This window comes from Oncorhynchus mykiss, chromosome 16 (genome assembly GCF_057628025.1).
Source record: "Oncorhynchus mykiss isolate SJ-2025 chromosome 16, ASM5762802v1, whole genome shotgun sequence".
Lineage (NCBI taxonomy): Eukaryota > Metazoa > Chordata > Actinopteri > Salmoniformes > Salmonidae > Oncorhynchus > Oncorhynchus mykiss.
Window position 1 is genome coordinate 36,389,636 of NC_143037.1, and position 27,761 is coordinate 36,417,396.

General features: G+C 40.9%; 1 protein-coding gene across 3 annotated transcripts; it reads right to left on the reverse strand.

The window, feature by feature from the left end:
* Positions 1–972: 972 nt before the first annotated feature.
* LOC110491856 (choline/ethanolaminephosphotransferase 1) lies at positions 973–27,601 on the reverse strand. 3 transcript variants are annotated; one of them, XM_021565669.3, is made up of 9 exons: positions 27,245–27,601; positions 26,183–26,716; positions 18,676–18,823; positions 10,304–10,445; positions 7,304–7,388; positions 6,803–6,934; positions 2,996–3,154; positions 2,584–2,709; positions 973–2,277 (listed from the first exon to the last, which is right to left on the reverse strand). In XM_021565669.3, the coding sequence occupies exons 2-9, from the start codon at positions 26,600–26,602 to the stop codon at positions 2,134–2,136; spliced, it is 1,356 nt and encodes a 451-aa protein (XP_021421344.1). In that variant the 5' UTR covers positions 26,603–26,716; positions 27,245–27,601; the 3' UTR covers positions 973–2,133. The 3 variants fall into 3 exon arrangements, with proteins under 3 accessions (XP_021421344.1, XP_090058718.1, XP_090058717.1); XM_090202592.1 differs by having other exon boundaries at positions 26,358–26,716; positions 27,245–27,532; XM_090202591.1 differs by lacking the exons at positions 7,304–7,388; positions 10,304–10,445 and having other exon boundaries at positions 26,358–26,716; positions 27,245–27,547.
* Between the last annotated feature and the right edge of the window lie 160 nt (positions 27,602–27,761).

The following is a 27,761-nucleotide window of genomic DNA, read 5'->3' on the forward strand; positions in this document are numbered from 1 at the left end:
ATCCCCACTGTCAAACATGGTGGTGGCAGCATCATGGTTTGGGCCTGCTTTTCTTCAGCAGGGACAGGGAAGATGGTTAAAATTGATGGGAAGATGGATGGAGCCAAATACAGGACCATTCTGGAAGAAAACCTGATGGAGTCTGCAAAAGACCTGAGACTGGGACGGAGATTTGTCTTCCAACAAGACAATGATCCAAAACATAAAGCAAAATCTACAATGGAATGGTTCAAAAATAAACATATCCAGGTGTTAGAATGGCCAAGTCAAAGTCCAGACCTGAATCCAATCGAGAATCTGTGGAAAGAACTGAAAACTGCTGTTCACAAATGCTCTCCATCCAACCTCACTGAGCTCGAGCTGTTTTGCAAGGAGGAATGGGAAAAAATTTCAGTCTCTCGATGTGCAAAACTGATAGAGACATACCCCAAGCGACTTACAGCTGTAATCGCAGCAAAAGGTGGCGCTACAAAGTATTAACTTAAGGGGTCTGAATAATTTTGCACGCCCAATTTTTCAGTTTTTGATTTGTTAAAAAAGTTTTAAATATCCAATAAATGTCGTTCCACTTCATGATTGTGTCCCACTTGTTGTTGATTCTTCACAAAAAAATACAGTTTTATATCTTTATGTTTGAAGCCTGAAATGTGGCAAAAGGTCGCAAAGTTCAAGGGGGCCGAATACTTTCGCAAGGCACTGTACCTGGTTCTAACATGTCCTTTGTCCTGATCTTGTCCACATTCTTAGATGGGTGTGTAGACAAGACTCATTGTGATCCAATCTTAAAAATACGAACGGACATCAGGACAATATCCGCACGAAGGATGCATGTTAGAACTAGGAAAAATGGGGCTAGAGTGAACGTGTGTGTTTGTCCCTCTGAAACATCATTCTCTCCCCACTCTTGAGTTTTTTTTCTCCAATTATGCGGTCTTCCAATAGACTCTAGATCTTTTATAAATATAGCAAATCTTTATTTTACATAAGCTTGTTTATTCAAAAATGTATTTTCTTTGACAAAGTAACAATTTTGACCAAACAAAAAAAAAATGACAGAAGCATTTTTTTTTTAACGGCCAACGACTGATTCATCCTTCGCATTTTATTTTCAAAATCTCTGCATCAGAAATGACAAACAATCCAAGGGGGGGGAAAAAAATGTACGTTTGAATGGATGTTTCGATTGGTTGAACCCCATCAGTTACAGAGATATTGGCTGTGACCACTACAGTGGGTTGTAATGCCCATCCCATGCATATGATACACACGAGAACAATGACAAGTTCTACTCTTGTTATGAGACATTAGCTGCAGACATTTGAATACTCTGTGTGTCACTGTTTGATATAAGGTAAGAGGCATTCCTTAACTTTTGCAGAAAAAAAAAACATTCCTTATGTTTGAACATGGACGGGTACTGCGTCCATCCGTACGGATATAGTTCTAACGTTTAATACTTGGTTAATGACGAGACCTCAGAATGCAGTACACAGAACTACACCTTGAACAGAGGACTAATGTTTTCTCTGGAGTGGAACAAGTAGTTGTATGTAGAGGAGCTAAACTAGTACCAATACTGAAAGAACAGAGACATTTAAATTCAGTCCTACTGCTCTGACACATTAATAAACTGTAGGTGTTTTTCCTGTAGATAAATATAATATTATAATATTACTTGGTTAGGTATAACCTGCTCCTTCCCATGGATAACATTTATTTCAGTTTAAAAAATAGCTAATACACAGATAGTGGCAGCACGGTTATAGTAAGCAACATTAACCCCTATCCATAAAGTTTGGTTAGACAACTAATTCTCAATTAGTTTGTTACCAAATAACGGGGTGCTCTTTTACGACAAACTAACAAAACCCCTTTCTCTTCGGTTATGAACCTTTAACACCAAAACAACATCGGCAAAAACTGAGCATTATTGCACAACAAATAGATTGAAATAAATTATTTCCACCACCCTCAATGTATTCATAATTTCATTGGCTAATACATTCGTAGAGAGACCGCCTCCAATTTGTCTCATCCAATGGGAATCCTGTGGTGACAAGGGGGAGGCGGTAGAGGTACACCCACCAACTTCATCTCCGTACGGACAGTGTCACCAGACCAGGGACACAAGTGTCACCACACATCTTTGCCTGACTGGGAGGCAGCAACGGGCCGCAGGTTGGGGGGTTTGATCTTGAACACAAAGATGTGCAGGTGAGAGGCGATCTGGTTGCATACGCTGACGCAGTAGCGCACCAGGTCAAAGATGGACAGGAACTGGAGAGAAACAAGACAGAGGGTGGATGTCAAATAGTCAATTTAAGGCTCCCTATATACAAAACTGGTTGTGTTTATTATATGGTCAATCATCTTTTGAATAAATTCCCCTTGAAAAGGTATTTGATTAGGATCCCATTAGCTGCTGCCAAGGCAGGCGCTACTTCTCCTGGGGTCCAAAAAAAAATGGCACAAATCTAAGCTAGGCATCTACATTGTACTGCAAAATAAGTTAAAAGGGGAAATCCTAACTTTCAATTGGCTTGGTATGTGTACATGGATGAACCGATTGAGGTGTAGCCTTACTAGTGCCACCCAGAGGACCAAGTACTCGTCTATGATGCTGTTAAAATACTGGTCCAAGAAGAGCAGCCCTGGCCCCAGGTAAGCCAAGTCATGGAGAGACATCTCACTTTTGGTCATATGAGCCACCTGTAAAACAAATATATATAAATAAGATTGGGCAGTGTTAAGTTAAACAAGGAAAAACAAGACTAGAGTTGGTATGCTGAATAAGGAATCCCAGATTTGAGCTTTAACCCTAAGTTAACACAACTAAAACAGGGCACATTAGGCCAAAGTTCCAACATCCACACCAACATACTATTTAGAATGAAGCAAAAGATTGGACATGTATTCCAAGTGGTATACTAGTGTGGATTTGGAAAGTAACCAGGCCCTTTCAGTGTTTAATGTTTCAGACCATCTGCTTCCTCACCACTAGCTTGTTGGTGATCTTGGCCGACACAAACCCAAAGGCCAGGACGTACAGACAGGGGTGCTTCTCAAACAGCTGGGACGCAGACTTCTTGTAGATCATAATAGCCAGAGTGATAACTGACCCTATGTGGAAGAACGGTGACAGGACACTCGTTCCCTGAGGAAGACGACGGGACATGGATGTCACAATCACTGTACCTAGCTGAAAATTCCACCATTCTTGTCCTTCTCTAAAGTGATCAATAAACTGCACGGTAAAGGTCTGCAGAGCAGTCAGTGGCTTGGCTGAAACAAATGAAAAAAGTCCAGGCATGATAGGCATCCACTGTCACCATTTTATGGAGGCAAAGAAATGAAAAATGGTATTTAAAGAGCGACTGCCACTAGAAAGCTGGGTGGCAGGTAGCCTAGTGGTTAGAGCATTGGACTAGTAACTGGAAGGTTGCAAGATCGAATCCCCGCGCTGACGTAAAAATCTGTTGTTCTGCCCCTGAACAAGTTAACCCACTGTTCCTAGGCCGGCATTGAAAATAAGAATTTGTTCTTAACTGACTTGCCTAGTTAAATGAAAGGTAAAATCAAATAAAGCAACATCTTGTTTTGAAAATGCCCTATGCTGCATCGATATGAGTCAGACAAATGTATTCTAGTGTTAAAAATGACTACAAAAGTGTAAATAGAATAATTTTGATATAAGTCAATCATCCAAAATGATTTTTTATTTAGTATTTATTAGGATTCCCAAATACTCTTCCTGGGGTCCAAACAGGAAACAAAAAAATGTAAATACATAATATACACAGCGTGTACAAAACATTAGGAACACCTCTTTCCATGACAGACTGACCAGCTAAATCCAGGTGAAAGCTATTATCCCTTATTGATGTCACCAGTTAAATCCACACCAATATCCTGTTATTATTTGAGATATTCATATCATATCCCATTTACAACAACCGAAAAGGCTTGTATCCCAGTTATAAGAAACCCAGGTAAGATGCCTGGGATATGCTGATCTAAAATGGGATACTGTGGCATGTTAACATCTTATGCTGTTTACTGTTGTTTTTGCGGTCTGCGCAGGCAGTTGCTCATATCATGGGTGGTGTGTTTTCATACGATTGTCAAACAAATCCCTTCAAAAAGTATGCTACCTGCTCAGTTCGATACACCATAATACTTTATCTACGTAATCTCCTGTTTCTGCCTCACACTTTAGAAACAGGAGATGGCTCCTCACCTATGAGCCATTCTTGTCAGGCCACTTACTTACATAACACAATATGTCTGTCTCTTCACAGTCCCCGTTGTGGCATAAGGTGTTATTTCATCTGGTTTTTGAATCTGTTTTTATTGCTAGCTTGAGTTACCTGGAGTGGCAGCGAGTTCCATGTAGTCATGGCTCTGTCATGGAATGAAGGGAACCGTAATAGTTTTCCTTGGGTTGGGTTTATTTTAATCATATCCACATGCCCACAGCTGGCATCACCCAAGTAATCATCAATTAGGAACATAGCTGCAAGCAACCTGATCGTTATGCCCATGGTCAATTTGGTGTGACATTAGATATCCCAATGGGGCTAGTTAGGGACAATCAATAATGTACATGGGACAATATTTTAAAATGTCATTAGCTCAACATTTCAATGGCTTAACCTCAAAACTATGAAATGTATATACAAATATTGAAATAATTTAAATGTGCAACATGAAAACAATTTGTTTCATTTACATTGTGTAATTTATTTATGTTCCCCACGATCCCCAACCTTTCCATGGTCGCACACTAGTCAGCTAAAGCTAATTGGCGAAATCATTTGGCTAACTCTTCCCACCTGCGAACACACACACACACACACACACACACACACACACACACGACACCCACATCAAACCACACCCAGAAACCAACTCGCGTTTGAATTCAGCCATGGCCGCTAGCGTTTCTTTAAAAAACTAATCTAAAACGACGCCAAATCAGGAAGTGCAGTCGCCTTTTAAACATTAGAAAAGACTGGCTACAAAAAAAACTAATGCTGTTGATGTTTTTTTTAAATTAAGCCACTGTACGATATACACTACAGTTCAAAAGTTTGGAGTCACTTAGAAATGTCCTTGTTTTTGAAAGAAAAGCACAGATTTGGCCATTAAAATAACATCAAATTGATCAGAAATACAGTGTAGACATTGTTAATGTTGTAAGTGACTATTGTAGCTGGAAACGACTGATTTTTTAAATGGAATATCTACATAGGCGTACAGAGGCCTATTATCAGCAACCATTATTCCTGTGTTCCAATGGCACATTGTGTTAGCTAATCCAAGTTTATCATTTTAAAAGGCTAATTGATCATTAGGAAACTCTTTCCTTAGCACAGTTGAAAACTGTTGTTCTTATTAAAGAAGCAATACAACTGGCCTTCTTTAGACTAGTTGAGTATCTGGAGCATCAGCATTTGTGGGTTCGATTACAGGCTCAAAATGGCCAGAAACAAAGAACTTTCTCCTGAAACTCGTCAGTCTATTATTTTTCTGAGAAATGAAGGCTATTCCATACGAGAAATTGCCAAGAAACTGAAGATCTCGTACAACGCTGTGTACTACTCCCTTCACAGAACATTACTAACTGGCTCTAACCAGAATAGAAAAAGGAGTGGGAGGCCCCGGTGCACAACTGAGCAAAAGGACAAGTACATTAGAGTGTCTGGATTGAGAAACAGATGCCTCACAAGTCCTCAACTGGCAGCTTAATTAAATAGTACCCGCGAAACACCAGTCTCAATATCAACAGTGAAGAGGTGACTCCGGGATGCTGGCCTTCTAGGCAGAGTTGCAAAGAAAAAGCCATATCTCAGACTGGCCAATAAAAAGAAAAGATTAAGATGGGCAAAAGATGAAGATTGGAAAAAACTTATGGACAAAACTTATGGACCTCAGTTTGAGGTGTTCGGATCACAAAGACCATTCGTGAGACGCAGAAAAAATGAAAAGATGCTGGGGGAGTGCTTGATGTCATTTGTCAAGCATGTTGGAGGCAATGTGATAGTCTGGGGGTGCTTTGGTGGTGGTAAAGTGGGAGATTTGTACAGGGTAAATGGGATCTTAAAGAAGGAAGTCTATCACTCCATTTTGCAACGCCATACCCTGTGGACGGCGCTTGATTGGAGTCAAATTCCTCCTACAAGACAATGACCCAAAGCACAGCTCCAAACAATGCAATAACTATTTAGGGAAGAAGCAGCCAGCTGGTATTCTGTCTATAATGGAGTGGCCGGCACAGTCACCGGATCTCAACCCTATTGAGCTGTTGTGGGAGCGTAAGAAGTTCCCATGAAGCCAATCCATGGGCACATTTGGTGTGGGGGGGGGGGGGGGCCTTGCTCAAGGGTACAATAGTAGGCAATAACATCTAGGATTTGATACGTGCAACCCTCCATTTGCCAGCTCACTACCCACCAGATTTTTCCCATCAGACCTGGGATTTGCCTCTACCCGCTAGGCTACCTGCCGCCACAGGAGGCTGCCAAGGGGAGGATGGCTCATAAGAATGGCTGGAACCAAGCAAATGAAATGGCATCAAACACGTGTTTGATACCATTCCACATCTTCTGCTCCAGCCATTACAATGAGCCATGTCCTCCCAATTAAGGTACCACCAACCTTCTGTGAGTGTCACCCATATCATACCTGTTGAAATAACCAATACAATGAGCAGCAGGACTGTAAACCTTCCTTCCTAGACTGTAACTCAGCCATACAATTCAACTGGATCCTCATCAGCAAGGATGGATCACGTCTTACTTACCGCTATGGTGGATCCGTTCTTTCCTACACCTCCCGTGAATATGACCCGGAAGTAGTTGGTGCAGGAAAAGATGGCTCCTGCCACAGTGAGGATGGCTGGAATGATCTTAATCTGGATGTTCACCCCAGGGATCTGTGTGTGTTAGGGAGATTAGTAAGAGCCCTGTTCCAATACTTTTGAAATGCATCCTTCCTACCATCCTTTAAGTAAAGACAGATCAGAATGTGTTGGATTGGTGAAAGTAATAGGGTGGTAACCTGGCTTTCACCTATCCAATCACTTATTAGATGTGTGCTTACCTCCAGGAAAGAAGGAAAGGATGCATTTCTGAAGTATTCACACAATCATGAACCAGGACGTGAGTCTGAACACTTCAACCAACATGCCAGATCAAATGCATCAAACTACAATGCATGTAAATATTAGCATTTTAGCATTTTTCAAATCCAAGCAGTAGAAACAGGCCATAATTTGCTGAATCAAATGGGTTAAATGCATTACCAAGAACTGCCAAAAAGCTGATCCTCCGATGGCAGCCAGTAAATACATGATTATAATGAAGAACTGCACTTCAGTCACATCAATGCTGAACGGGCAGAGAGACAGAGGAATCATGAGCAACCATTAGTGATTTCACATGTCACTCATGAAAAACAACATGCACATAGCACCCCCTAGCAGGTCCTGCACAAACTGTACCCATTCCTCTTGGTTGTGAATTAGAGGTCAACCGATAATGATTTTTCAACGCCGATACCGATTATTGGAGTACCAAAAAAGCCGATACCGATTAATCGGCCGATTTTTACATTTGTAATAATGACAATTACAACGATACTGAATTAACACTTATTTTATCAATAAAAATCAATTTAGCCTCAAGTAAATAATGAAACATGTTCAATTTCGTTTAAATAATGCAAAAACAAAGTGCTGGAGAAGAAAGTAAAAGTGCAATATGTGCCATGTAAAAAAGCTAAAGTTTAAGTTCCTTGCTCAGAACATGAGAACATATGAAAGTTGGTGGTTCCTTTTAACATGAGACTTCTAAATTCCAAGGTAAGAGGTTTTAGGTTGTAGTTAATATAGTATTTATAGGACTATTTCTCTCTATACCATTTGTATTTCATATACCTTTGACTATTGGATGTTCTTATAGGCACTATAGTATTGCCAGTGTAACAGTATAGCTTCCGTCCCCCTCCTCGCCCCTACCTGGGCTCGAACCAGGAACACATCGACAACAGCCACACCCGAAGCATCATTACACATCACTTCACATAAGCCGCGGCCCTTGCAGAGCAAGGGGAATAACTACTCCAAGTCTCAGAGCGAGTGACATTTGAAACATTATTAGCACACACCCAGCTAACTAGCTAACCATTTCACATTGGTTACACCAGCTGATAGGCTTGAAGTCATAAACAGCGCTGTGCTTGCGAAGAGCTGCTGGCAAAACGCACGAAAGTGCTGTTTGAATGAATGATTACGGGCCTGCTGCTGCTCAGTCAGACTTAATTATAACATAATAACACACAGAAATACGAGCCTTTGGTCATTTAATATGATCGAATCCGGAAACTATCATTTCGAAAACAAAACGTTTATTATTTCAGTGAAATACGGAACCGTTCGGTATTTTATCCAACGGGTGGTATCCCTAAGTCTAAATATTCTTGTTACATTGCACAACCTTAAATGTATGTCATAATTACGTAAAATTCTGGCAAATTAGTTCGGAATGAGCCAGGCAGCCCAAACTGTTGCATATAACCCTGACTCTGCGTGCAATGAACGCAAGAGAAATGACACAATTTCACCTGGTTAATATTGCCTGCTAAACTGGATTAGTAGTTATAACTAGTGATTATGATTGATTGTTTTTTTATAAGATAAGTTTAATGCTAGTTAGCAATTTACCTTGGCTTCTACTGCATTCGCGTAACAGGCAGGCTACTCGTGGAGTGCAATGGTTAGAGCGTTGGACTAGTTAACTGTGCGGTTGCAAAATTGGAACCCCTGACAAGGTGAAAATCTGTCGTTCTGCCCCTGAACAAGGCAGTTAACCCACAGTTCCTAGGCAGGTATTGAAAATAAGAATGTGTTCTTAACTGACTTGCCTAGATAAATAAAAGGTATAAAAAATATATATATATTTTTAAATAATCGGAAATCGGCGCCCAACAATACCGATTTCCGATTGTTATGAAAACTTGAAATCGCCCCTAATTAATCGGCCATTCCGATTAATCGGTCGACCTCTATTGTGAATGTGTGTGTGTGTAGAGTGTGGAGAACATTTCCCTTGAAAGGCTGAGAGGAACCTGATCTGTTAAAGTTTTTTTTAGTTGTTCTGTCTGACAACCTACTTAGCGCTTACTTACTCTGTGAAGGGCTTACATCATATAAAATCAACCATACTCCAAGGACATTCATCGCTTGTCCTTGTGGTTGTTCCCGAAAGCCAATCGGATTAGCCAATGTTGATATGTGACGTTCCATCAAAATCTAAATCAGCTGCTAATGTCCTGGTGTCTACGTCAACACGGCTGCTGGTGCAGAAATGTACTGGGTGAACAAGCTGTCATGACAGACCTATCATTGTTAAAAACAATCAGAATAAACATGTTTAGTTTGAGGTCGAAATATAGCCATTGATCTTAAAGCTTTGCACCAATGGTGGTGGTGGTGGGCCCAAAATTTGTCGTAAATTATAAATCTTATAATTCAGGTTATGTGAATTCCATCATCTCTCTGCTTCCTAACATTATTCCAGTGGTCAACAGAGATTAACGTAATCTAGGATAGCTCACATCTAATCAAATTTAGCCACCTCTATCAAATACCAAATGACAGTATCAAAGCGATGTGAGAACGAATGAAACAGGGTCTATAAGAAAGTTGTCCAGGAATGGTTGGTGTTGGCGATGGGGGCAGTCTGTGCAGGAAGTGGGGCCTGATTGGACACAAAGGTTATCTTCAACAGGGAAGTCACACGGATTATGCTCTCGTTTTACCGTTAAGTTCCAGAACCCGGGCCCAAACGTGGCTGTGCACGTCTAACATAGCTACACGATCAGATACTCTGACATCAAATCTGCCCACCAGGAAAAAGACAAGGTAGCTCTGTGACATGGCTAGATAGCCAGGTTTTAAGCCCAGTGTCTATGAAAAACATCTCCCATCTCCCTACATGTAGGCCTATGACAAAACAGCATGTGGTTACTAAATGTTCCCATGGTTGCATACATACTAGACAAATATTAAAGAGTGCAATGACATAGCCATTTTATTCAAACTTTTCAGGACCCGTGTTCATAAAGCGTCTCAGAGTACTGATATAGGATCAGTTTTGCCTTTTTGTTCAGAAAGAATAAGAAGGGGGACCTGATCCTAGATCAACACTCCTACGCTGAGACGCTTTATGAACACGGCACCCTGGAACATCAGGCATGATGCTCTTGTCCTCCTGCCTTGTTTTTGCCTCCCCCACTCACTCACATGCCAAAGCGCAGGGTGCCTGATACGTAGGTCTGCCAGTGGGCACAGTAGAACATGAACATGCCGGCAAAGCAGCAGAAGAACATCCAGTCGGGGTTAGTGCCAAGCTGGACGGCGATACAGGTACCCAGGACCACAAACACTGAGGGAGGGGCAGAGAAGGAAGTCCGAGAGAGAAAATGAGTGAGTGACAGAAAAATTCCAAAGAGGCAGGTATCCTCCAGCCTGAGTGTCTGTTTGTGCCATCATGCCAACTCCTTCTCACTCATTGTAATGGCACAAGTTTGGCTTGACAATGACAGCAATCAATGGGGTTGGCAAGAGCACAAATATATCTGGCACCAGGCTATTATCCTTACTGTGCTTAATTGCGTGTGGAAATGAACATGGGTAAGAAAAATGTATTTTACTGTGGGTCAAGTACCAGTGACATCAATGGATGCAGAGAGGGAAAGAGAGAGTGACAGAGAGAGAGAAGTTCAATTACACAAGAAAAATATATAATACTACACTGAACAAAAATATAAATGCAGCATGTAGTGTTGGTCCCATGTTTCATGAGCTGAAATTTAAGATCCCAGAAATTTTGCAGATGCAAGGAAGTGTATTCTCTATAATTTTGTACACACATTTGTTTACATCCCTGTTTGTGAGCATTTCTTCTTTGCCAAGATAAATCATACACCTAATAGGTGTGGCATATCAAGAAGCTGATTAAACAGCATGATCATTACACAGGTGCACCTTATGCTGGGGACAATAAAAGTCCACTAAAATGTGCAGTTGTGTCACACAACACAATGCCACAGATGTCAGTCAAGTTGAGGGAGTGTGCAATTGGCATGCTGACTGCAGGAATGTCCACCACAGCTGTTGCCAGATAATTGAATGTTAATTTCTCTACCATACGCCACCTCTAACATCGTTTTAGAGAATTCCGTAGTACGTCCAACTGGCCTCACAGCAGTTTGCTGATGTCAATGTTGTGAACAGAGTGCCCCATGGTGGCGGTGGGGTTACGGTATGGGCAAACATAAGCTATGGACAATGAACACAACTGCATTTTATCATTGGCAATTTGAATGCCCAGAGATACCGTGACGAGATCCTGAGGCTAATTGTGAGGCTAATTTTTTTAAAGGTATATGTGACCAACAGATGCATATCTGTATTCCCAGTCATGTGAAATCCATAGATTAGGGTTTAGATTAGATTTAATTTCAATTGACTGATTTCCTTATATGAACTAACTAAATCTTTGAAATTGCTGCATGTTGCGTTTATACTTTAGTTCAGTATAATAATAAATGGGACTTATTTAAATTGGACTTTTGGGTCCCTTTTCAAGGACCCAAAAGTCACTTTACAATTGTAGAAATTAAACAACAAATAAACAGTAGTCAAAACAAAAACAAAGAGAGGGGTGGGCTCAAGGAAGGGAAAGAGTGTGATGTAACAGTGTATGGGGAGGGTAGGGGTTTGTATACAAACCCAGATAGGGTAAGGGGTAAGATACAAACATGTTTTAGGGTAATGGATAGGGTGAGGGTTTTTTGTTAGGTGGTGCTTAATATACTTTGCCTGTATGTGGTGGGGCTTTAGGAGGGACTGAAAAATGGTGATGGACTCGCCGAAGCTCTGGAGCTTCGACCTGAGGACGACAAGGTGAAATGCATGTGTGGGTTGCAGGGGAGAAGGTCTGAGAGGTGTTGGATTCTGGGTAAACTTTTAACATTGAGATATTAAAGACATGACAGATCAGACGCATTGTATATAAAGGAGTGAGATCTGTAGAAAGACAGAGTGGCTGTGGAATGTGCTGGGAGAGAGGGAGAGGGTCACGGGAGTGCGATAGGTGATACGATAGGACATCTGTGGATTAGGCGAAGGAGGGGTTGAGATCAGGAGGTCAGGTCAGATCCCTTGAAGGGAGCAATAATGGTTTTATTATCCTGTTACTCTCTTCCTGTCGAACCATAAGATGTAAGGATTGGAGAGATGGAGGGGTGTCTAAAGTAGAGTATATATACTGTACACACTTGTGATGGTGAGAACATGTTTTGCCTGAATTACAGCTGTAACAACCCTTTGGGAAGAATTAAACTTGGTTAAGCTTCTCTAGTGTCCATGAGTTATTTACTCCGAAAAATGAGAACCTAACAGAGGTGGTGAAGGGCTTTGTAGGTTACAAGGAGTATCTTGTAATCAATGCGTTGGGAGACAGGGAGACAGTGGAGTTCACGGATTACAAGGCTGATGTGCTGCACAGGACCCACGGTGTGGGTGAGAAGTCGGGTTGCAGAGTTTTGAACTATTTGGAGCTTATGGCGGGAGTTGAGTTGATGCCGGAGAGTAGTGAGTTGCAATAGTTAAGACTGGAAGAGATGCATGTATGAGGGTTTCAGCGGAGAGGACGGGAGAGATAGGACCTTAATCTGGCAATGTTGCGGAGGTGGAAGAATGAGGATTTGACCGTCTGTTTTATGTGGTGCTCAAAGGAGAGGGTGGATTCCAGAATGATGCAGAGTTTGTGGGAAAGACAGTAGTGTCGTCAATGGTGAGGATGCCAACTTTGGTAAGGGTGGGTTTGGTGCCTATGAAAAGGAGTTCTGTTTTATCACTGAGCTTGAGGGAGTTTTGTTGTATCCATGTTTTTATTGCAGAGAGGCAAGAATCAATAATATGGGTCAGAGGTGGGTTGAGGGATTTTGTGCCGAGGTAGATCTTTGTGTCATCAGCATAGCAGTGGAAGTCAAGGTTGAAGTGATGGAGGATCTGACCAAAGGGGAGGATGTAAATGTTGAATAGTAAGGGACCCAGCACAGAGCCCTTGGGGGACACCCTGTGTAACCACAGCTGAGTCTGAGGTGTGGCCACTGACGGGAGTTCTAGCGGGTAAGTGGGACAGCAATAGTAAGTAGTTCAGATAGTTCCGACAGGAATGATTCATTAGCTTTAAGAAGACGGTACACAAAGATAGTGGTCATGGAGAAGGATGATTTGTACCCCAATTAGTATACGGGTCAATTGTTTGGTCGCTAGGCTGTTGGTCAACCGAGATTGTTTTAGTCGAGCAGGAACAAATTATACACACACACGGTCAAAAGTCTTAGAATACCTACTCATTCAAGAGTTAATTTATTTTTACTAATTTCTACATTGTAGAATAATAGTGAAGACATCAAAACTATGAAATAACATATGGAATCATGTAGTAACCAAAAAGGTGTTAAACAAATCAAAATATATTTTATATTTGATATTCTTAAAATAGCCACCCTTTGCCTTGATTACAGCTTTGCACACTCTTGGCATTCTCTCAACCAGCTTCAGACACCTGGAATGCATTTCAATTAACAGGTGTGCCTTCTTAAAAGTCCATGTGTAATTTCTTTCCTTCTTAGTGTGTTTGCGCCAATCAGTTGTGTTGTGACAAGGTAGGGGGGTATACAGAAGATAGCCCTATTTGGTAAAAGACCAAGTCCATATTATGGCAAGAACAGCTCAAATGAGAAATGACAGTCCATCATTACTTTAAGACATGAAGGTCAGTCAACACAGAACATTTCAAGGACTTTGATAGTTTCTTCAAGTGCAGTCGCAAAAAACATTAAGCGCTATGATGAAACTGGCTCTCATGAAGACTGCCACAGGAATGGAAGACCTAGAGATATATCTGCTGCAGAGATAAGTTCATTAGTTACCAGCCTCAGAAATTGCAGCCCAAATAAATGCTAACGGACACATGCAGCCCAAATAAAAGTAAAACATCTTAACATTAACTATTCAGAGGAGACTGCGTGAATAAGTCCATGGTCGAATTTCTGCAAAGAAAAGGGTACTAAAGGACACCAATAAGAAGAAGATATTTACTTGGGCCAGGAAACATGAGCAATGGACATTAAACCGGTGGAAATGTGTCATTTGGTTTGGAGTCCAAATTGTAGATTTTTGGTTCCAACCGCCGTGTCTTTGTGAGACGTGGTGTGGGTGAACAGATGATCTCCGCATGTTTATTTCCAACCGTAAAGCATGGAGGAGGAGGTGTGATGTGGGGTGGGGGTGCTTTGCTGGTGACACGGTCTGTGATTTATTTAGAATTCAAGGCACACTTATCCAGCATGGCTATCATTACATTCTGCAGCGATAGGCCATCCCATCTGGTTTGTGCTTTGTCACACTATCATTTGTTTTTCAACAGGACAATGAAACCCCAACACACCTTCAGGCGGTGTAAGGGCTATTTTACCAAGAAGGAGAGTGATGGAGTGCTGCATCGGATGACCTGGCCTCCACAATCCCCGATCTCAATCAAATTGAGATGGCTGCTTCTGCGGTCCGACTTATTCCAAACCAACAAGTGCTCAGCATATGTGGGAACTCCTTCAAGACTGTTGGAAAAGCATTCCAGGTGAAGCTGGTTGAGAGAATACCAAGAGCATGCAAAGCTGTCATCAAGGCAAAGGGTGGCTATTTAAATATAAAATATATTTTGATTTGTTTAACACGTTTTTGGTTACTACAAGATTACATATGCGTTATTTCATAGTTTTGATGTCTTCACTATTATTCAACAATGAAGAAAATAGTAAAATGAAGAAAAACCCTTGAATGAGTATGTGTTCTAAAACTTTTGACCGGTAGTATGTAATGTAATATAACACCTACTTATTCAAGGGTTTTTCTTCATTTTTACTATATTCCACACACACACACACACACACACACACACTACACATTACCAGCCAAACATTTGGACACACTGTTTAAACACAAACTCACTTCCTTGACAACAGCTCTGCATTGCTCCGCGAAGCACAAGAAGTATGAATGCCCTGACATCTGCTGAGGCCATATCACCCGAAATGTTGTATGGACAACGCAGACGGCGGATTGACCATTCACCCAGAATGCGCTCTCTCCCACCAATTTGTGCACATTCATTGTGTCATAACTTCATTTTGTGAATTGTTTGCGTTTGATTGTTAGTGTATATCAATTCCCCATTACATTTCACCAGTAGTACATTTACCATCAATTCCTATCATTTCTGATCTACAATGTTTGTTACTTTGGTTACGGTCATTTATTTTAATGGATTCAATATTATTCCAGTCTTCCTGTTCTCACTGTCAGAGTGGACACATTGTTTGCAGAGTGCACAACCTATGCTACACTTTGAGAAAAAAAGTTATGGTTTATTTAATTCCATTTACGAGTTCTGTCAAATTTAGTCATTGTCTTTTGTTTTGAGCGCTCCTGTCGATGTTGAGTAAGGACGTAATAAATGTGCCCATTTGGGGATCTGATAGTATTTCTGATTGGCTTAATGCACCACCACTAATGACCCGTGGAGCATCTCAAAGTAATGTTGTTTTCTTCAAGCAAACAAAGTCTGTTTTTACATCCATTGAGAATCCCAATTGCTCCTCAATGTATTTGAAAAATCTTTCCATCTCTCTCACTTTCAATAACCACTCAGCGTGAAAGGGAAAATGAATGTCATGCTCCGATACAGTGGATATATAAAATAGGCTTCTTATCAGTGCTTGACTTGGACTGAAATAGGTTCCGGTCCTCATTTTGGGTGTTGGTACTGTTTATATGTAGGTGCAGGAGCTCCACAATACTTTTGAGCTAATATTCTATAAGAGGAACAGGAGCTCAAGCAGGAGAACATTTGAGGTGTTGGTAGTCAGCTCCGGTGAGCTCCTGTTCAAGTCAAGCACTGCTTCTTATCCCTTGCACAAATAGCATTACAGCTGTGTCTGTCCTGAGCTGGTGCAGGAAACTGAGGGCACAGAATATTCTATATAATGTTGCAAGTTTGCTAGCACAAGCTTTGGGCCAGATCCAAGTTGATACAATGTTTCAAGTTCAATGTAGACAGGCCATGTGTAGCCAATGTGATTTATAGGATATTTATATATATTTTTTAAATCTGGAAATGTTCTACCTGCAAGCTGCATTGTTTGTTGGCTTTATGTAGACTATTTTTACATAGTTGGCAATAAGTTACTTTTTACGTTTGTATAATTTTCTTTTAGATTTGGATATCAGTTGTATTAACCACAACAATGACTGAGATATGAAGACATTATTATGAATTAAATGAAACTGTTTCATGAAAATGTGCATATGAAAACTATAAAAGGGCATGCAGATTGGTAGAAATTGTAAGATAAATGGTCATTCCACATGAGAAAGTTTGACTCCTCGTGTAGCCTATTAACAACAACTTCAGGAGAGAAATGGCAGAACCTGTGAAAGCCAGCTGGAGGAGAATGGTTGGGTTAGGTTAAGGTTATCTTCTGGTTATCTAGATCTCTGGTGCCCTCGAGACATCAAATCGTAAGCTTAAAGCATCAAACAAGCTCATTGCACATAGTTGATTTTATTAAATCACATTAAATCTATATATGGAAAAATACACTTAAAGATTTAGCAAACATTTGGTCAAAAGACCATACGACTTTCGGTCTATCAATATTTTTTTCCGGGGACAGCCCTAATGCAAATTATTCCGTTTATGAACGTACAGTTGAAGTCGGAAGTTTTTACATTTAAACTCAGTTTTTCACAATTCCTGACATTTAATCCTAGTAAAAATTCCCTGTTTTAAGGTCAGTTAGGATCACCACTTTTTTTTAAGAATGTGAAATGTCAGAATAATAGTAGAGAGAATGATTTATTTCAGCTTTTATTTCTTTCGTCACGTTCCCAGTGAGTCAGAAGTCTACATACACTCAATTAGTATTTGGTAGCATTGCCTTTAAATTGTTTAACTTTGATCAAACGTTTCCGGTAGCCTTCCACAAGCTTCCCAAAATAAGTTGAGTGAATTTTGGCCCATTCCTCCTGACAGAGCTGGTGTAACTGAGTCAGGTTTGTAGGCCTCCTTGCTCACACACGCTTTTTCAGTTCTGCCCACAAATGTTTTATGGGATTGAGGTCAGGGCTTTGCGATGGCCACTCCAATACCTTGACTTTGTTGTCCTTAAGCCATTTTGCCACAACTTTGGAAGTATGCTTGGGGTCATTGTCCATTTGGAAGACCCATTTGCGACCAAGCTTTAACTTCCTGCCTGACTGATGTCTTTAGATGTTGCTTCAATATATCCACATAATTTTCTGTCATCATGATGCCATCTATTTTGTGAAGTCCACCAGTCCCTCCCGCAACAAAGCACCCCCACAACATGATGCTGCCACCCCCGTGCTTCCCGGTTGGGATGGTGTTCTTTGGATTGCAAGCGTTCCTCTTTTTCCTCCAAACATAAGGATGGTCATTACAGCCAAACAGTTCTATTTTTGTTTCATCATACCAGAGGACATTTCTCCAAAAAGTACGATCTTTGTCCCCATGTGCAGTTGCAAACCGTTGTCTGGCTTTTTATGGCGGTTTTGGAGCAGTGGCTTCTTCCTTGCTGAGCAGCCTTTCATTTTATGTCGATATAGGACTCGTTTTACTGTGGATATAGATACTTTTTTACCCGTTTCCTCCAGCATCTTCACAAGGTCCTTTGCTGTTGTTCTGGGATTGATTTGCACTTTTCGCACCAAAGTACGTTCATCTCTAGGAGACAGAACGCATCTCCTTCCTGAGCGGTATGACGGCTGCGTGGTCCCATGGTGTTTATACTTGCATTGTTGTTTGTACAGTTTGTATTGAACGTGGTACCTTCGGGCTTTTGGAAATTGCTCCCACGGATGAACCAGACTTGTGGAGGTCTACAATTTCTTTCTGAGGTCTTGGTTGATTTCTTTTGATTTTCCCCATGTCAAGCAAAGAGGCACTGAGTTTGAAGTTAGGCCCTGAAATTCATCCACAGGTACACCTCCAATTGACTCAAATGATGTCAATTAGCCTATCAGAAACTTCTAAAACCATGACATCATTTTCTGAAGTTTCCCAAGCTGTTTAAAGGCACAGTCAACTTAGTGTATGTAAAGTTCTGACCCACTGGAATTGTGATAGTGAATTATAAGTGAAATCTGTATGTAAACAATTGTTGGAAAAAAAATTACTTGTGTCATGCACAAAGTAGATGTCCTAACCAACTTGCCAAAACTATAGTTTGTTAACAAGAAATTTGTGGAGTGGTTGAAAAACTAGTTTTAATGACTCCAACCTAAGTGTATGTAAACTTCCGACTTCAACTGTAAGTGTATGTTGTTTATGTCTGCAAGTGTGTTATGTCTACATCTCCGTCTTAGAGCGCGTGTTTGTAGGTGTCTGAGAGCATTTTGTACTGTCCTTTTAGTCTGAGTGTGTTCTGTATGTTTGTTTGAGACTGTATACACACGCTCCAGCACACACACACACACACACACACACACACACACACACACACACACACACACACACACACCTGTCGAGAGGGAGTCACAACCATGGTCAAAGAGCTCTCCCAGTGGGGTGCTGTTATTGGTGCGCCGTGCCTGCTTCCCATCGATGGCGTCCAGTGATTGGTAGATGAAGAGACCCACTGCACAAGACAGGTATGCCCACAGAGGTGCCTGAAAGGGAAAGGGCACAAACATTCAACATCATAAATGAGGAAGCTCTCTATGGCATCAGAAACTTTCACAATAATATTATTAGTCTAGTGCTCGTCGACATTCACAGAAAAGCATGGGTTCAGCCTTCATGAATGTCATTTCCATATTGGAGTAATATGATTACATTTGGCACTTAGCAGATGCTCTTATCCAGAGTGACTTACATTCAATGCACTCAACTAAGGTTGGTAAGACAACCACATATCCCATTTATTGCAAGTAAAACACTTTAATTTAAAAAAAGCAGCTATCAGCAAAATCAGTGCTAGTGGGAAAAGACAAGTATGTGGGGTTGCTATGGGTTCAACCAAGGTGCTATTTGATGTCACTTAGTTGGGCTGTTTTCTTTAAAAAGAGCATGGTTGTGTTGTTGGTGCTGGGTTATTGAGATACTGTATTACCCAGCGGGTCAGATCAAAAGACTGGAGGGGTAGTTTAGTGGGCACGTGGCGTTCAGATAGTTATTTTTAACCACTCGTGAGAGTAAATGTCATTCCTGTTCATCTGTTCTGTTGTATAGTTATCACAAGTTAAGCTTGAACAATTTCATTTTTGTTGCTTCAAATGAGGCTTACAGTAGTGTGTGTTCTCAAAACGCCTATGCAAAGCCCATTGTTGGGATAGATACCACCATATTATACTACATAATAAATCTTAATATTCTAGAAGAATGTGTCAAATGCAAAACTTGCAGTATTTGGGTAACTCCAAGGTAACAAAATGACGCAGAAACTCTGATTTTTCACTTTAAAAGTATACCAAACAAAAAACATTGATTGTTAAGGTAAAACAAACCATACAATCAATGCACAAACACAACTTTTTTTAAATTTCCAATATAAATTTGACAAAAACCCATTTCAAACCAAAGAATATAAAGTTTGGTAACAGAATGATGTTAAAATTTCCCTCCGTTTATGTGACCATGTTTTCCAAAATATCTACTCTGAAATATTATTCAAATTGTCTGCAGAAAGAATGGGGTGTCAGCTATGATATGACACCTTGAGTTTGAAAACTACAGCAAGTGAAGTGGATTAACCTCTGGCAACAGAGTCATGGTAACAGAATGACATCATGGTCCCTGATCTGTACTCTACAGAAATGCATAAATATGAATGCAATTATCTTCATGGTGATGTATACTGAACAATAGACACATTTTATATGGCGCTTTTCATACAGAATCTCAGTCGCTTTAAAACAACAAAAATGTTGGGAGCTGCTCCCTCCGTCCACTCAGATTGACAATCAGATGCAGATCATCGGTCCAGTTAAAAAAAAGAAAGAACAAAAAAACCACATTATTATGCCCACTCAGCTGTGCCTCACAATAAAACAATTTACACTACATGATCAAAAGTATGTGAACACCTGCTCGTCGAGCATCTCATTCCAAAATCATGTGGGACCAACTCTATATATTAATGCCCCTTTGCTGCCATAACAGCCTCCATTCCTCTGGGAAGGCTTTCCACAAGATGTTGGAACATTGCTGTGGGGACATCAGCCACAAGAGCATTAGTTTGGTCGGGCAGTGATGTAGGGTGATTAGGCCTGGCTCGCAGTCGGCGTTCCAATTCATCCCAAAGGTGTTCGATGGGGTTGAGGTCAGGGCTCTGTGCAGGTCAGTCAATTTCTTCCACACCGATCTCGACAAACCATTTCTGTATGGACCTCGCTTTGTGCATGGGGTCATTGTCATATTGAAACAAGAAAGGGCTTTCCCCAAACTGTTGCCACAACGTAAGAAGCACAGAATCGTCTAGAATGTCATTGTATGCTGTAGCGTTACGATTTCCCTTCACTGGAACTAAAGGAGCCTAGCTCGAACTAGAGGTTGACCGATTAAATCGGAATGGCCGATTAATTAGGGCCGATTTCAAGTTTTCATAACAATCAGAAATAGTTTTTTTTGGACGCTGATTTTGCATTTATTTTTTTTACACCTTTTTTTAACTTGCCAAGTCAGTTAAGAACACATTCTTATTTTCAATGACGGCCTAGGAATGGTGGGTTAACTGCCTTGTTCAGGGGCAGAACGACAGATTAACCTTGTCAGCTCAGGGATTCAATCTTGCAACCTTATGGTTAACTAGTCCAACGCTCTTAACCACCTGCCTCACGAGGAGCCTGCCTGTTACGCGAATGCAGTAAGAAGCCAAGCTAAGTTGCTAGCTAGCATTAAACTTATCTTATAAAAAACAATCAATCAATCATAATCACTAGTTATAACTACACATGGTTGATGATATTACTAGTTTGTCTAGCGTGTCCTGCGTTGCATATAATCAATGCGGTGCGCATTCGCGAAAAAGGACTGTCGTTGCTCCAATGTGGACCTAACCATAAACATCAATGCCTTTCTTAAAATCAATACACAGAATTACATTTTTAAACCTGCATATTTAGCTAAAAGAAATCCAGGTTAGCAGGCAATATTAACCAGGTGAAATTGTGTCACTTCTCTTGCGTTCATTGCACGCAGAGTCAGGGTATTTGCAACAGTTTGGGCCGCCTGGCTCATTGTTAACTAATTTGCCAGAATTGTACGTAATTATGACATAACATTGAAGGTTGTGCAATGTAACAGCAATATTTAGACTTAGGGATGCCATCCGTTAGATAAAATACGGAACGGTTCCTGAAAGAATAAACTGAGACTTGGAGTAGTTGTTCTCCTTGCTCTGCATGGGTAACGCTGCTTCGATGGTGGCTGTTGTCGATGTGTTCCTGGTTCGAGCCCAGGGAGGAGCAAGTAGAGGGACGGAAGCTATACTGTTACTGGCAATACTAACGTGCCTATAAGAACATCCAATAGTCAAAGGTTAATGAAATACAAATCGTATAGAGAGAAATAGTCCTATAATTCCTATAATAACTACAACCTAAAACTTCTTACCTGGGAATGTTGAAGACTCATGTTAAAAGGAACCACCAGCTTTCATATGTTCTCATGCTCTGAGCAAGGAACTTAAACGTTAGCTTTCTTACATGGCACATATTGCACTTTCACTTTCTTCTCCAACACTTTTTGCATTATTTACACCAAATTGAACATGTTTCATTATTTATTTGAAGCAACATTTATTTTATTGATGTATTATATTAAATTAAAATAAGTGTTCATTCAGTATTGTTGTAATTATTACAAATAAATAAATCTAAATCTATTTAGGATTGACCAATGTAGATATTTTCAAATATACGTAATATTGATTTGAAATCTTTTGGACATCAAAGCAATCTTTAGGGAATCCTATTTGAGTCAGAAAATGATATTCATACGATAGGTAAGCTCAATTTTTCAGTTTTTGATTTGTTAAAAAAGTTTGAAATATCCAATAAATGTCGTTCCACTTCATGATTGTGTCCCACTTGTTGTTGATTCTTCACAAAAAAATACAGTTGTATATCTTTATGTTTGAAGCCTGAAATGTGGCAAAAGGTCGCAAAGTTCAAGGGGGCCGAATACTTTCGCAAGGCACTGTAGATAGATAGAATAGCCTGAACATGGGAAAGTTAATATGGTGTGTCTAGCTTTAACAGATCAAGAGTTAGTTTATGCAAATGTATGCAAATTGCTAGTTTATAAAGATTTTAAAAGACTTTGAAGTTAGGATAGTGTCACGACTTCCACCGAAGTTGTTCCCTCTCCTTGTTCGGGCGGAGTTCAACGTCACCGGCTTTCTAGCCACCACCGATCCATGTTTCATTTGTCCTTTTGTTTTGTCTGTTTACACACCTGGTTCCCATCTCATGATTATGTTCCTTATTTAACCCTCTGGTTTCCCTTTCTGTTTTGTGTGTGATTGTCTTTCGTGTGTTGGAGTTCTATCCTGTTTTGTCCTTGGTTGATAACGGGATTTTTGTTGCGTTCTTAGATTGAGTAAATACAGTGTTTTTTTTACTCTTACCTGTGTCCTGCGCCTGACTCCTTCGCTATCTTCTAGATAGCCTGAATATTTTAAAGTTAGTCTTGTAGCTTAATTGGCCAAGGAACAGGATTCTCAGTATTCCTATTGTTCTCATTCAAACCCATGTTCAATTATTCATATTTTAAATAGTTGTAGTTCAAAAAGTATACACAGCATCAAAAATCCTTTGACAAGCAATCTAAATTGGGGCAGTCTGAACGTTTCAACGTTGATTTGGAGTTGATAGCTTAAAAATGGTGACAGAGGGGATTGGTTGAATTTTGTGGTTTTACCAATCTCCTCCGTCACCATTTTTAAGCTATCAACTCCTAAACCAACGTCGAAACATTCAGACTGCCCCAACTTAGATTGGTAAAACCACCGATTTCAACCAAAGTTGGGGCAGTATGGGCATTTGAAAAGTTAGTTTTGTTTAAATAATTTAAATTGTTTAAGCTCTAGAGCGGGCGGAATAAATATAATAATACAAGTAGAAAAGTAAATTTCCTAAAGGAAATGTGGTACGCTTGCTTGCTTGTGAAATATCGATTGATAAGATGGGATAGTCTGAACATGTGAAAGTTGGTTTGGCAAACTCGAGCTTGAACAGTTCAAGAGTTACTGTTGGTGTCACGACTTCCGCCGAAGTTGGTGCCTCTCCTTGTTTGGTCGACGTTTGGAGGTCGTCGTCACCGGCTTTCTAGCTGCCACAGATCCACGTTTCTTCCTCCATTTATTATGTCTTGATTGTACACACCTGGTTCCGATTACGTTATTATTATTTCCCTATTTAACCCTCTGGTTCTCATTATGTTTTGTGCATGATTGTTCCTGGTTTTGTGTTAGTCTTTTGTGTTAGGGTTTGTTATTCCCTGCGTGGATTTATTTTGGCTGATTTATTTTTCCGAGTGAAGTACGTTGTTTTACTCAGTTCTGTGACCTGCGCCTGACTCCATCCTCACCTCTGCAGAACTGACACTTGACAGTTGGTGATTTATGCAAAAATGTATGCCAATTAAAAAATATATATATAGTTCATAAAGGTTTTAGAGAATTTTAAGTTAGGCTCGGCTGAACGTTTTAAAGTTGATGTTGTAGCTTAATTGACCAAGGAGCAGGACCATTTATACTGAACAAAGATATTTAAAAAATGCAACAATTAACAATTTCAAAGACATCAGACAATTTAAATAAATGAGGCCCTAATCTATGGATTTAACATGATTTGGCCAGGATGCAGCCATGGGTGGGCTTGTGGGGGCATAGACCCACCCACTTTGGAGCCAGGCCACCCACAGGGGAGGCAGGCCCAGCCAATCAGAATGAGTTTTTCCACACAAAAGAGCTTTATTACAGAAATACTCCTCAGTTTCATCAGCTGTCTGGATGGCTGGTCTCAGATGATCCCGCAGGTGAAAGAGCCGGATGTGGAGGCCCTGGGCTGGTGTGGTTACACATGGTCTGCGGTTGTGAAGCCGGTTGGACGTACTGCTAAATTCTCTAAAATGCTGTTGGAAGTGGCTTATGGTAGAGAAATGTACATTACATTTTCTGGTAACAGCTCTGGTGGACATTCCTGCAGTCAGAATGCCAATTGCACACTCCCTCAAAACTTGAGATATCTTTGGCATTGTGTTGTGACAAAACTGCACATTTTAGAGTGGCCTTTTATTGTCCTCAGCACAAGGTGCACCTGTGTAATGATCATTCTGTTTAATCAGCTTCATGATATGCCACACTTATCAGGATTATCTTGGCAAAGGAGAAATTATCACTAACAGGAATGTATACAAATTTGTACTCAAAATTTGAGAGAGGATTTTTGTGTATGGAACATTTCTGGGATCTTTTATTTCAGCTCATGAAACATGGGACCAACACTTTAGATGTTGAGTTTATAGTTTTGTTTAGTATAGCATAGCAACCACTGTATTCCTATTCTTCTCATTCAAACCCATGTTAGACCTGACTTCAGTTCGGGGTCGTAACCGACTTCAGTGGGCAAATGCTCACCTTCCATGGCCACTGGCACATTGGAGAAGTGTGCTCTTCACGGATGAATCAAAGTTTCAACTGTACCGGGCAGATGGCGTGCATGGCGTCGTGCAGGCGAGCGGTTTGCTGATGTCAACGTTGTGAACAAAGTGCCCTGTGGTGGTGGGGGTATGGTATGAGCAGGCATAAGCTACGGACAACAAACACAATTGCATTTTAACGATGGCAATTTGAATACATAGAAATTCCATGACCAGATCCTGAGACCCATTGTCGTGCCATTCATCCGCCACCATAACCTCATGTTTCAGCATAATGCACAGCCCCATGACGCATATTCTTGGAAATTGAAAATGTCCCAGTTCTTCCATGGCCTGCATACTCAGACATGTCACCCATCGACGTGTACAAACAGTGTGTTCCAGTTTCCACCAATATCCAGCATCTTTGCACAGCCATTGAAGAGGAGTGGCACAGAATTCCACAGGCCACAATCAACAGTCTGGTAAACTCTATGCTAAGGAGATGTCGTGCTGTATGAGGCGGTCTGGTGGTCACACCAGATACTGACTGGTTTTCAGATCCACGCCCCTACCTATTTTTGGGGGGGGTATTTGTATTACCAGTCATGTGAAATCCATAGATTAAGGCCTAATGAATTTATTTAAAAATGGACTGACTTCCTTATATGAACTTTGAAATTGTTCCATTTATGTTTTGTTCGGTATAGCTAGTGACAAATTTTACGAGCTAGTGTCCAATCCTTGCCTCGTTTCCTCAAATTCTTCTGAAATCGCATTGGAGTAGAGGATCTAAGGTCCCTTCCTTTGACCTCCTCCTCTAATGAGCTTTGAGAGAAATTGAGGAAACTAGAATGGAGGGAGGATTTGACAGCTAGTAACATTTTCAGACACAGCCAAGGGAGTGACATTTAAGTTGCGGGTTGTGACATTCTGGTGGTTTACCACAACAGTGTTCATCAAAGACTGCTACTGTAAACTGGTTTAGAATACAGTTCTCACATACAGACAATGTGGATAGTATTAGGCTATGTAGCATACTTATCTAGAAAAAAGTGCAGTAAACATTGGCAAAACAATCATATCTAGACTTTGGCTCCAAATGGGTAGGCTATATCTGACAATCAATACTTTTCAATCAAGAAATTCTGAAGGCTCTCGTATTTTCTCAATGTCCTGTCAGTAGTGTACATTAGTCGTACAGCTGTGACAACAAACATTGACCTACTATTCCATGGTTATTACTTAGTAGCAATAACTGTTCAATAATTAATATGTGGGTGCTCAGTAGGAGGGTGGGTCACGTGATAGACAGTGTGTGAAAGGGCCCCAACGTTAAATTCTCCCCCGTGGCCTAGAATTCCCAGCGGTGCCCCTGCACCTACCTGTTCAGTGGCAGTGGGGCAGTAGTACACCAACACCAATGTGGTGAGGATGTTTGTGGCCAAGCCCACGATAGTGATGAGGTTGGGGGCTATCCATGCCGGCACACGCGCCACTAGCCACTCCCAGTAGTGCTGCATGAAGGGCTCCAGAAGGGAGTGGCCTGCACTGCTATACCTGTGCTCCTCCAACTTCTTCAGCTGGTGACGCGACAGCGGTGGAGCCGGCAGCTGGATCAGCTTACTCAGGACACAGGAGCTCCCTCCACCACTGCATGTTGTGGTTGGGCCTGCAGTGGTGGTTGGCCTGTAGGATGGGTCCATTCTCTGGTCCTGAGGGATCCATGTCGTTGTCCCCCCTGCCCCCTGGGCTTCCTTCGCCGCCCGGGTCCGTGGAGCTCTTTGACCAGCGTTGTTACTCATGGAGGAAGCCGAAACCACACTTCACGTGGCACCCACTCTGCCTACGACTGCCTCCACCCTGGTACTATTCAGGGAATCCACAGTGGGGTAACAACAGTTTTCCTGGGCTTGGCCCTTATGAGGAGAGAGAGTTATTTTTACTCGACAGTATGTTTTGGTGAGCACAATTTGACTATGGCAACATGCTGGGCACAAGCTGCAGAGGGAGGGCTGGTAAAAAAACGAACTGCTAAACCATACATGCATATCACAATTTTCCTGATAGATTGTGCTGATATTGCAAACAGCAGTCAGTGAGACAGAGTAAATAAATGCAAGGCTTGCATTATAGCTAGGGCATTGAAGGGTATATATATACTTAAGGCAGACATGTTTAAGTCTACCTATAGTGAATAGTAACCAAATCATGTCTACAAAAAAGCCATTCAAAAGCAATGTTATATAGCTAGGAAGTTCATCTCATGTTGCCCTATGCAATCATAGTAGTTAGCAACAAAATCAACTGGTCAGCTAGCTAGCTAGCTAGCTAGCTATCAATATATGTAGCTAACTAAACATATAATAGATTGTCAACACCATACAATCATGATCATGAAAAGCTGAGACAAGTTGACAAACAGTCGTCCTTCGGAAATCTCTTACCTTGATGCTTGATTCTATGCGGAAGCGATGGCCTCTATCGTGGTCTGCCTGAGAGCTAGTGTGCTAATTTAACTATGCGGCAACCTCGGACTCTTTTGTCAGTTTATATGTAACTAACAAGTGTATGGACTAGCCGCAGGAGTCTAATCCCCGCACAAATGAGTCTAGTTCCCAACGAGCTATGAGCTGTTTTTGTGGTTATAGCGGAGAGATATTTAAGAAAAGCGGAGCGATATTTGACAGGGAATAGGGATATCCCACTTCCGTCGCACAATAGGCCTTTCACTTGGAAAACGTTTCACTAAGGGGAGTGGGAGGAATCTTAGCTACGGGTGCATCAAAAGCCTTATCCGGTCTAAATAAATAAATATAAAATCATATATATATATATATATATATATATCTAGAAAATAAACGTCAATAACCAACTTTTTATGCGAGTAATGTACATGTCGAATGTCTTATGCGAGTAAAGTACGTCAGATAAAAAATGTCATGCCATATTGGAATAGATCAT